This window comes from Idiotropiscis lumnitzeri, chromosome 1, assembly GCF_059441095.1.
Source record: "Idiotropiscis lumnitzeri isolate Australia: NSW breed Sydney's pygmy pipehorse chromosome 1, RoL_Ilum_1.0, whole genome shotgun sequence".
Classification (NCBI taxonomy): Eukaryota; Metazoa; Chordata; class Actinopteri; order Syngnathiformes; family Syngnathidae; genus Idiotropiscis; species Idiotropiscis lumnitzeri.
Genome location: NC_142391.1, coordinates 64,635 through 75,083, shown reverse-complemented (window position 1 = coordinate 75,083; position 10,449 = coordinate 64,635). Strand labels below are relative to the sequence as shown.

Genomic DNA, 10,449 nt, shown 5'->3' with positions numbered 1-10,449 from the left:
TTCACAATAACTTGATACTTTCCATTTCAATCAGACAAATATATAAATAAAGCTGTATCGTAAATGAAAGGCCCTCTGTTCAAATGACTAACATGACACAGTCATACATTCTTCCTCCTCTGCCAAGAGCCAAAGGCTGTCAATGCAATTGAAAAATGCCACACTCAGTACAACTCCAAATATTTTATTTTGTTGAGGCTTATTGGTTCAGTTTGTCAACTGTTTCCAAAACTTTAGTCTTGAAAGTACAAATGAATAAAACACTTCCAACGGAGTCAAGTTCCTTATCAATTTGCCCTTATCAATTTGCCATCCAGCTCATTCAGGTTAAGATCAAGTCTATCCAGGTGGACTTTGAGCATGAGGCGGCGGATGGCCTGGACAGGCTGCCAGCCAATCACAGTTTACATATGTCAATGACAACCAAAACATACTGATCAGAAATTTGGAAAGAATCAGAAAAGCCCAATCGTAGAGTCTGGTAAAGAGATAATAATCACATGTAATGCAAGAAGCATGCGGAGTTCCCCACAGGTCAATCCACTGCCCACTTTTCACTTAAACAACATCTGCTTCGCCTTATGAACATGCCCAATTTTCTCAACAGTTAAAACCAGAACTGGGCACTTGACCCTTTTTGCCGGACAGTCCCCAACTCTCCGGCCGCGATCTCGGTACCGTTCCGTCTTATTCATAAAAATTGTTAGTCCCCAACCCCACTCATGTAGCTAGTTATAATGGGGGCCTATTTGTGGATTTGTGCTTTTTCATGCAACCTCCATTTGAGTTTTAAGGCAGAAGCGGTAGCGTTGTCCTCCCCCACCCCCGGTTTCCATAGCAACAGCTGCTCATCCTCCCCGCCGGTGACCAGCGCCCCCTGGACCTCGTCCCACACAAAGCACCTGATGGTGGCGGAATGTCCCCCGCGGAGGCTGGCGAGGAGACGCAGCCCCTCTGCGTCGCACTCCATCAGCTGGACCTCACCGCCCTTGTTCCCGCCCACCACCAGCAGCTTGTTTGCTTTCTCCAGCCAGGCCCCTCCCACCAGGTAGTCCGGCGACAACTGCAGGCGCCGCGCATCCGGGCAGCTGAAGATGGTGAGCGGTCGCTCGGTGTCCAGCTGGCGCAGGTCCCACAGGTGCAGCCCCTCGTCATGGCTGAGGCACAGCAGACGGCCGCCGTCGGCCTCTGCCCAGCAGACGGACGCCACAGACGAGTCGCCGTTGCAGGTGAGCAGCAGCGCCTCCTCCTCTGAGCCACGCCGCAGGTCGAACACGTTCACCAAGCCGTCAGTGGAGCCCGATGCCAGCCGGTCCTTGTCGCGCGGGTGGAAGCGGACCTGCGTGATGTCGTCGCTGTGCGACTCAGAGTAGACGCCCAGCGGGTCGGCGGCGGGTTTCCTGATGTCCCAGAACACCAACAGGCTTTCTTCATCGTTCAGCTGAGCCATGCCGTTCCCCAAACACAAGAGACAAGGAGAAAAATCAACCCAGGACACAGCTAATATGCGAACACGTTTTGTACAAAGGTGTTCATATTACATTGAAGTTTCTTCTTCATTTTTGGTGTCGAAGACCCAAATCAAAATCATGTTTGACGTGTCCCTCCACCTATATTGCACGACACGTCATGTCATGTGAAGTGCTGAAACGAGTCCTTGAGTAATTTGAATTGGAATTTTCAGAATGACATTCGATAGCGGCATCCCCAGTTAGAGGACAAAAGACGATTCCAACAAACTTTTGTTTCAGGTGCCTTGTCACATGGCGTTAAGTCATCTCAACTGGTTTTCCATTCGCTCAAGCGTGTCACCGTCACCCCAACATTGACTGGCAACCAGTTGATGAGTCTTTAAGTGTACTAGAATTAACGGATGTGTGTAAATCTGGCTTTACACTAGTCGGGTGTTACATGGAGACTTTTTTGTCATTCTGAATGAAGATCTCTGGTCACCAGTTAACATGTGACGTCATCTCTTACATTCTTCAACCAGAGCAGGAATGTGACACGCTGAGATTGACGTAAACATCACGTGATTGATCAAGATGGAGTCCCTTCAATTATTTAGCACAGGATGCACAATTGTTTTAACACTTTTATTAACGCAGCACCATTTTAAAAAACAGTTACTAGTACTTAAAAACAAGTTCTCCGCGTCACAGACGGCCTCTGGTAAGATGCGGCCATTTTAAAGTGCGGATACGACAACGTCACGACTAGGGCTGCGCCATATTAGGCAAAAACTGGCATTGCGATTTTTAGGGAGGCTGTGATATTGAAACTAGGAAAATTTCAAAGCTCTGTTTGGGAAGAATTTGGTCAACTCACCATGACACATTGGATTCATATAAAAATTCAGATATTTAACGTTGTATTTTCCACTTCAATGTAAGAAGCAGCCAAATATGAAACATTTTAAACAATAAATAAATGAAAGAGCAGGTGCACTAGTCCCTTTACTCGTTTACAAAAATAGAAGAAAATACAAACCTCGAAAGCAGCAACAGTTTATCAACCTCTTTATACTAAAATGTAAAATATGAAACCATTAAAAAGCAGGTGTATTACTGTAGCAAAGTTGTGAATAAATTAGAAGAAAAATATTCAAACAACAACGTGATTATTGCGCATGCTCACATCACAATCATGATGCTCAAACGGCATATCATGCAGGCCTAGTCACTTCGCATTCACGTCAAGATGGAGCATGCGCAGACCAGACCCTTGTTTAGATTGGCATAAAGTAGATAGCATCCCTGCAAATCCAATTAGAATTCCATTCAGATTCAGCCTTGTTATTCTGCTAGAGATGTTCATATGGAGCATTTTCATTCCATTTGGACATTCGGATTCTCTCTAACCATAATAACATAAACCCGACGACTGACTGGCGATTAGTCTGCTTGATCCCTGACATTAACTGACGCTGGTCGAAGAGGAAAGTAGTACACGGTACTGTCAAAGATAGCAGCGTATACTGACCGAAGTGCCGGCGCAGAGCAACACATCGCCGCAGCTCCGGTCAAAGCTGTAGAAACTGTGCGATGCGTCGCCACGGAACAGCTGGGCGGCAGCAGAACCGCCGGGGCAGCGGACATCCCAGGACCGGACCGTCCCGTCCTCAGACGCCGAGTAGAGGAGGTCGGGCCGAGCGTGAGCAAAGGTCAGTCCGCACACGCGGCCGCGGTGCCCGCGATACTCGCCCAACAGACGCAACGTTGCCCGGTCGTGTAGCCGCAGCGCCAGGTCGGAACACGATGCGGCCAAGACGGCGCCGGCTGGGTGGAGCGCCACGTCCAGGACGTAGACTGACTCGTCAGGAACGCCAGCGCAAAGCGCCGTCTGGTCCACAAACAACTGCATGCTCGCCTTGCGGTTCCTGAAAGGCAAGACGTGAGAGCGGAGGTGGCGTTGTTCGCCACCAGTAACTTACAAAATGTAATGTATTACATATTACTTGCGTGAGAAAGTAATACATTCCTTTACAACGCAACTGACTTTGTAGAGTAACTCAGGTACTCAAGTTTAAGATAATTTTAAGGTACTTTATTGATATTATTTTTATAAATTGGGTATTAATTTATTTAAGAATGATTTTAACTCTTTGAAAGGAAAATGCAAAATGTTCTACCTTACTGCAGCTGGAAAAGTTAACTCCTAATGAAGATATTTAATGCGATCGTGCGGGCTAGAATTTGAAATGGTTCGACTCCACCTTTGATCAATATTTGTATCAACAAGATTTATTTTTTAATACCACTTCTTGAACTGATATTTTGTCCAGTAAATAAATGTAAACAATAAATGAAATTATCAACACACTCAAGTTAATTGACACACAGAAATTGTGATGGTTGACGTATAATTGATAATTCCAACCAACCAGTGCATGTGAAATGAAATTAAAAAAAATGTATCGAGTAAATCAAATATTTTATTAACGATACCAGCAATGTTCCCTCGAAGCAGCGCGTGAGCATTTGCCCCTTAAATGAGGCCGTTACGCCTGCTTCAGAGGACTCCGAAATGTTTTGCGTTTTATTCGATGGCATGATTTTTATTATGTATGAGTGGATAACGTGGGAACATCTGAAACAAGATTCGATTAAGACTTAATATATATGATGCGTGTTCATTTAAAAAAATACTATAAAGTAGGGCTGATTGTATTAGAGACACAAATCCCCTTAATGATTTGTTGTATTTTCATATGTAGGTGGTTTGAATGTTTTCATAACATTTTCATAATATAACAGGCGTGGTACTGTTTTGGCCGCCGTCTGACGTTGCGCACTGAGGCCCAAGGGACGCTTTTATCAGGTATCGGTATCAAGACGATACCCAGTCACAACATCGATTGCCGTCATGTGACCATTTTTACAAACAGGGACTATAGATTAGAAGATTTGAAAATGATCAGTTCCATGCAATGAGAGGGGAAATTGTATCTTGGGCTGTAAACACCTCTGGCAAATCAAATGAAATCAAATCTCTTTCTTGCTTTCAAATGATCCGTCGTTGAGTGTTTGGACACACAACAACAACACATTCGTGCCAGACCGTTTATCGTTTCGTCAGCGACAAGAGAACAACGAATAACTTACCTCGACGACCCCTGCTTGGCTTCTTTTATACTCGCACAAAGAAGGAAAATGACGAAAAGAGCGCGCAAGCAAAACAACCGAAAATACTTTTCAAAGCGCCAACCCGCGTGTCACGAAACCTTCTGTGACGCATGCGCAGAGGGTCGGCCGTCTTTGCTCGCTAACTATGGCAACTGCACTAGGACAGAATACCCGAGCAATAATGCGAAATTTTGACTGAGTATATTTACATTTTGATTATATGAAATTCTGCTTTTACTGAATGTCTGATGCTAATGTATGCAACATTACACCACCACCTCTGTGTGAGCTATATATTTGCTGCTGTAACACTGCCAATTTCCCCATTGTGGGACTAATAAAGGAGATATTTATCTTTAACTTTAAATTATCACATTGATAACAAAAAAACTGTATTTATCGAGCGCATTTCACAACAGCAGGAGCTGTAACAAAGCACTTTCCAGATGGTGTCATATGAATTATCAGGAATTTTAAGTCCATTAAGGACAAAAAAAATGTTGATAATCGGCATATCGTTTTCCAGACCTTGTTAAACTCCAAACTGTCCAAAAACTCAGATTTCAGTTCATCTTGTCCGATTTTAGCAGTTGTCCATGAAAGCTTTGTGCTTCGTCCTAATAAGACATTTGCTTTTACTTCGGAAAACAATCACTTTTTTGCTAAATGAAAGAAAAAAACTTTTTTTAATCAGATAGAAGCCAAATGTCAATCTGACATTTTTCATTTGAGTAATTGATTAAAAATCATGGACAGATGAACGGCGAGGATGAGCATCCTCATAAGCAATGTCTTAGTGCTGCCTTGCCAAATGTTCCTCAAACTTGCTCGGTTGGCCACAGGAGGCGAACAGGAACCGAGGCACAGGGTGGCGAACCAATCACAGCCTGGCAATCTTATTGTATGAATGCAAAGTCACAAAGACAATGAGTGCAGAGAAGGGGAAGGACTGCCACTCTGCAAGACGCTCCAATTCCGAGAACAGACTTGGTTGAAGCGTTTCTACGCTTAGACGCATCCACTCAAAATGAACAAGCGGATGGGGGAAGGAAGTCTTTTTTTTTTCTCTCTCTCCTTACAGCCTGAAAAACAAACAGTTCCCAGTGAAGGCCGGCTGACACGCAACTGTTTGCAGAAAGACCAAACGCGGGAACCCGCAAAGCGGTCAAGCCGAGGTGGACGTGCCGGTCTGTCGTCGACGGAAGCGCATCTGAAGGAAGGTCGCCCGGCAGACGTGGCGCTGGCGGGCAGACGTCAGGAAAGATGCAGAAAGCGGAAGACGAGCGGCGCCAGGAAGTGCACGTTGAAGCCGACGGCGGCGTAGACCACGTAGCGGTAGGGTAGCTCCATCCGAGCGCAGCGGCGGGCGCGTCGCACGTCGTGCTCCGGCACGGCCCAGACGCGGCGCAGCACGGGGACGGCCACTGCCTTCATAAGTGCCCGCGTGGCCACCAGCACCAGCACGCCCGCCGCCCAGCGCAGCGCCGCCGCCGCAGCCAGCGGCCCAGCGGCCGCCAGAGAGGGCGGCGTCAGCGGCAGGCGCTCCGACGGCAGATCGGGCAGCAGGCCCAGCAGTCGGTTGACGCGCGAGCCCAGCGCCACGCCAGCACCCGAGCCCAGGATCTGCGCAGTGTCGGCGCGCGACGTGCTCCAGGCGTCCAGCGTGAAGGACAGCAGGCCCAGGCCGGCCGGCACCGCCGCCACCGCCGCCGGCGCGTACGTGCAGGTCAGCACAAAGTTGTCCATAGCGTCCAAGGCTGGCAGCAGGAAGAGCAGGATCAGCGCGCTGTACAGAACGCCCGCCATCACATCCTGCCCACAGCGCCAAAAGCACAACGTTTCACACGGTGACGCCACCGAATCCGAGGCGCTTCACCTCTGCGGAGCGAAATCCAGTCCGCAAAAAGTCCTCCCAAAAAATGTCACATTGACAAGTGTGTGTGTGTGCCCTTACCAAAAGCGAGTGCATGCCCATGTAGATGCGGCTGACGCAGACCAGCAGACACCAGCACACGGCCAACACCAAGCCCAATGTCAGCGAGTACTACCAAACACAAAAACACACAACATGACTCCACTTGACTAGCAAAGCATGTGTGTGTGTCGGGGTTAAAATAGTTTGGAGTTTGGCAGGACTTTTTATTCACTTTGTCATACATTCTTACTTTTAGTTGAGTTATTTATTTATTTAAATGGATAGATGGATCAATCACTATTTTTACATGAATGACGTTTCAGCATGACAGACATCCCATTAACGAGACTTTGAATTAGAAAAATGATCAAATTAGACATGTGTTTTTCACAGGACAGCGACGATATTTGTGGAGTCAAGCGCAAGATTAGAAAAAAAGCACACGTAATATTGTGTCATAAAGTCAAATGAATGGAAAAAAAACCCCACAGCAAACGACAAGGTCAGAACCACTCGCCAAATTGAAAAAGCACTTCTGTAAACAAAATAAAAAGAGATTCGTAATACGGACGTTGCGTGGCGTGGGCTTTGGTGTCAAATTTGTAAAATGGATCACATGACTCCATCAGGACCCAAAGTGCAGCATTCGAGTGAATCGATATTGGCCGAAATTCTTTCTCCGCTTTCTTCGTTTTTCTCTGCGTGATATCATCGCCGGGAATGGAGGAAGACATTGCGGACAGAGTTCAGGAAGGCCAACATCTGGATTAGGCACACCTCGAGGCTATCGGATGCAGTCAGGACCAGACGAGGAGGGCCGAACTCGATATCGCGTGCCGTGTCGCCGTTTGGGAACATCGACTTTATGCCGTCTAGCGGTGAGAATGCAACGGTCTGAGGACAATTGAGACACTTTTTGAGGGGAAATCTTGACGGTTGCGTCCGGGTGGTTAATCTTGCAAAGTTCAGTTGGGAAGGGGGACACTTCTCCTTTGTAACAATGCATTGTCTTCCAAGTGTTGCAGGAGTGTCGGTAGTCAGTAAACTCCAATTTATTTCCAACAGCAACTGTATGAGCGTTTAGCTGACGGACGACCAATAACGTCACCAAGAAAGCACACTCTTATTCGCCGCTGGCGCGTCTCTCTAGGACTCCGTCCAACAGTCCTCAACGATCCCGCTCTGCCTCGGCAACAACGAGAAAACCGCACCCGACTCCTCACTTGTCACAACGAGCACCGATATGAAGGACATGCTCGCCAGGAACGTTTGCATGTGAACAACCTGCAACATATTCCTGCACACGTGAAGCAACATGCATGGAAACATGTTTGCCAAGACGCAGCGCTGGAGAACGTTAAGAACTCGACCTGCATGTTGGGGAACGTAGTCGCTCAGGTGAAAATGCTCAAAGACACTTCAAATGAACATGTTTGCGAACGCGCTTCGCTTGCCAGCAGCGCACGTGACGCGCCGCCAAGGCCACGTGTAACATGATGAGGTCAAAGTCCATGGCCTTATGTGACACGCTCTCACAGCCACGTTGCAGGTCATCTCTTGCGAGGTCAAAGTTCATCTGCGTTATCAACGCCGCCGCTTCCGTGTCTTCCTTCATCAGGTCATGTCAAAACGTGCACTCGCTCACACACGGAGCGAGCGGCGACTTTCACAAAAAGTTGACAAGAGTCACGTCCAAGTACGTCAAGTGTCCATCAATCAGGACTTGGAGGAGCTTGTTGCGTGTTGCGTGTGTGTTTGTACAAGACATCGAGCCGTGTGTTCATGAGTACAATTAAGTGTCCGTGCGCTGCGTGTGATCGTTGTGTTGCATGAGCGAGTTAAGCGCGAGAGAAATGTTACGGAACCATGTGCAAACTGGGGAGTATTAGACCTCACAGTAGCGATGGAAAATAAAAGCAATTTCCCCCCCGAGGAATGCTTTTGGGGTAAAAAAAAATTAAAAAGCTTCCAATAAGCACGACAAAGGAGATGGAGTTGCTTTTGATGAAAAAAGAGCCTCCACCTGCCTGACGCGACCCACACGGCACATGGATCGCTTGCTGGAGTTTTTCGCAGCAAAGTCGAAGAATACGAGGCAGATTTCCACAAAACACTTTTTGTCGTGCTGTTTTTGTTATTTTATAGGAGGAAAACATTATTTAGATGTTTGAGCTGCCACAAAAGAAACAGTAGCGGTGTTAAAGGCAAGGTTGCGCTTGAATTTTTGGAAAGTTTCTCCAAAAAGCTCTTTTTCTCCATTTTTTTTGTCTGCAATGGGAATTTTGACCAAATCTAGCTATTTTCTAACGCTGTCGTCGAAAGAAAATGGAAAAAGATCTAACAAGAGAGTCCAATCTTTCTCCTTGGTACGTGCCATGTTTTGTAGCATTAGAACACAATATATTGTTGGCCTTGGATAAATGTGTCAAAATCCAGTAAAATGCTGCGATGAAATTAGTTGATTGAGTGTTAGTTGCAAGTCAATTATGTTTAAGTTACACATCTGAGTTAGTTGCGCGACTTAGTTGCATGGAAGCTTCAGGTGCGACTTGGTTGTGTGCAAGCTACTTGTCCAAGTTGGTTGCGCGATTGGTGGTGGTTTGTTACCTGCCAGCGGCCGCGGGTGAGGAAGAAGAGCGCGAAGGGAATGGCGGTGCCGGACATGGCGTGCGTGGAGGGCATGCTGTACTCGGAATTGTAGAACATCTCCACCTTGACGACAGGCGGCGAGGCGGGTCGCGACCAGCCCACCACGTCCTTGGTGCACTGGCCCAGGTACATGACCCACACCCACACCATGACGAGCCGCCGGCTCACCAGCGCGTCCACGTTCCACAGCAAGAAGGGGAAGAAGGTCAAGTAGAAAAGCTCGTTGCCCAGCTCGGTTCCGAAAGTGAACAAGTAGTAGAAGAATCGGTTCTCCACCACGAACTCGTGGCCCGCGTCGCCCGTCAGGGAGTTCCTGCGGAGCGGCTTGCTCGTCGCCCGGTCCCGTTGGAGGCAGTAAGCCCCGCTGCCGTTGAACGTCCCGCGTACCCCGCAAAAGTGCTGGAAGCGGGCGACCAGGTGGGGGTCCCGCAGGAAGCGGAAGAGCTCGAGCAACCGGCCTTGGGTCTCCATGTGGCGCGGCCGCGAGTAGAGGCTCTCGCTCGACTATACTTTGGTCGCTCAGGGCTAGCTGGCTAGCTTGTATTAGCTTGTATTAGCCTCGTTTGCTTGCTAAGCCGAGCATCGCATCGCACTCGACCCACAAAAGTCCACTTTGAGCGTCTCGAGAGAAAGATCCGAGGAGAAGCGCAGGTAGCGCAAAAGTCGCACCTTTCCCAGAAACTCTCCAAAGTGCCACCCCTTGGATGCCTTCCACGAATGCCGGGAATAACAAAATTCGGCGACCGCTCACCAACTTCAGGAAAAACGTCACTTTCTACCCGCAAAATGGAAGGGCAACACTGCGGGGCACCAACACATTATTTATTCATTTGTTCATTAATCTCTCTCTCTCTCTCTCTCTCTCTATATATATATATATATATATCTATATATATCTATATATCTATATATCTCTCTCTCTCTCTCTCTCTCTCTCTATATATATATATATATATATATATATATATATATAAATATATATAAATAAAATTACAATTGCACCCGTACTACTGTCCGATCGCTCGGCGCAGATGCTCGTCGCTCAAATGGTCTGGCAAAGTTACTTGATGTTCATGAAGGTAACACGGTCGCTACAGAGCTGCAGAGCGCAGTTCGAAGCATGGCTCATCGCAAACGTTAGACTTCGCCCACATGGATTCTCAACATTTCAGCGTTTTCTTTTCCTTTTTTATGTTCAGCTATTCCCTTGGTGGCTTCAATCATGCGATGTCTTCGGACGTCACTCATTTTCAAAACACC

The 10,449-nt window shown here is 47.4% G+C and overlaps 2 protein-coding genes across 5 annotated transcripts; both read right to left on the bottom strand.

Annotated features, from left to right (window-relative positions):
• Positions 1–168: 168 nt before the first annotated feature.
• wdr89 (WD repeat domain 89) lies at positions 169–5,134 on the bottom strand. Its single transcript, XM_088307665.1, has 3 exons — positions 4,605–5,134; positions 2,983–3,379; positions 169–1,441 (listed from the first exon to the last, which is right to left on the bottom strand). The coding sequence occupies exons 2-3, from the start codon at positions 3,361–3,363 to the stop codon at positions 746–748; spliced, it is 1,077 nt and encodes a 358-aa protein (XP_088163791.1). The 5' UTR covers positions 3,364–3,379; positions 4,605–5,134; the 3' UTR covers positions 169–745.
• Positions 5,135–5,292: 158 nt separating this feature from the next.
• On the bottom strand, positions 5,293–9,972 carry LOC148342479 (sphingosine-1-phosphate phosphatase 1-like). 4 transcript variants are annotated; one of them, XM_088307644.1, is made up of 3 exons: positions 9,253–9,972; positions 6,580–6,669; positions 5,293–6,411 (listed from the first exon to the last, which is right to left on the bottom strand). In XM_088307644.1, exons 1-3 carry the CDS (start codon positions 9,658–9,660, stop codon positions 5,791–5,793), a joined length of 1,119 nt encoding a protein of 372 aa, XP_088163770.1. In that variant the 5' UTR covers positions 9,661–9,972; the 3' UTR covers positions 5,293–5,790. The 4 variants fall into 4 exon arrangements, with proteins under 4 accessions (XP_088163770.1, XP_088163755.1, XP_088163779.1 ...); XM_088307629.1 differs by having other exon boundaries at positions 9,148–9,969; XM_088307653.1 differs by having other exon boundaries at positions 5,293–6,437; positions 9,253–9,969.
• Positions 9,973–10,449: the final 477 nt, after the last annotated feature.

Coding starts and splice junctions, on each gene's coding strand:
- LOC148342479 (XM_088307629.1), bottom strand. CDS start 9,660: ATGGAGACCCAAGGCCGGTTGCTCGAGCTCTTCCGCTTCCTGCGGGAC. Junction 6,670..9,147: donor TCACCCGCGGCCGCTGGCAG/GTAACAAACCAC, acceptor TGTGTTTGGTAG/TACTCGCTGACATTGGGCTT. Junction 6,412..6,579: donor TGGGCATGCACTCGCTTTTG/GTAAGGGCACAC, acceptor CGTTCTGTACAG/CGCGCTGATCCTGCTCTTCC.
- wdr89 (XM_088307665.1), bottom strand. CDS start 3,363: ATGCAGTTGTTTGTGGACCAGACGGCGCTTTGCGCTGGCGTTCCTGAC. Junction 1,442..2,982: donor TGCTCTGCGCCGGCACTTCG/GTCAGTATACGC, acceptor GGCATGGCTCAG/CTGAACGATGAAGAAAGCCT.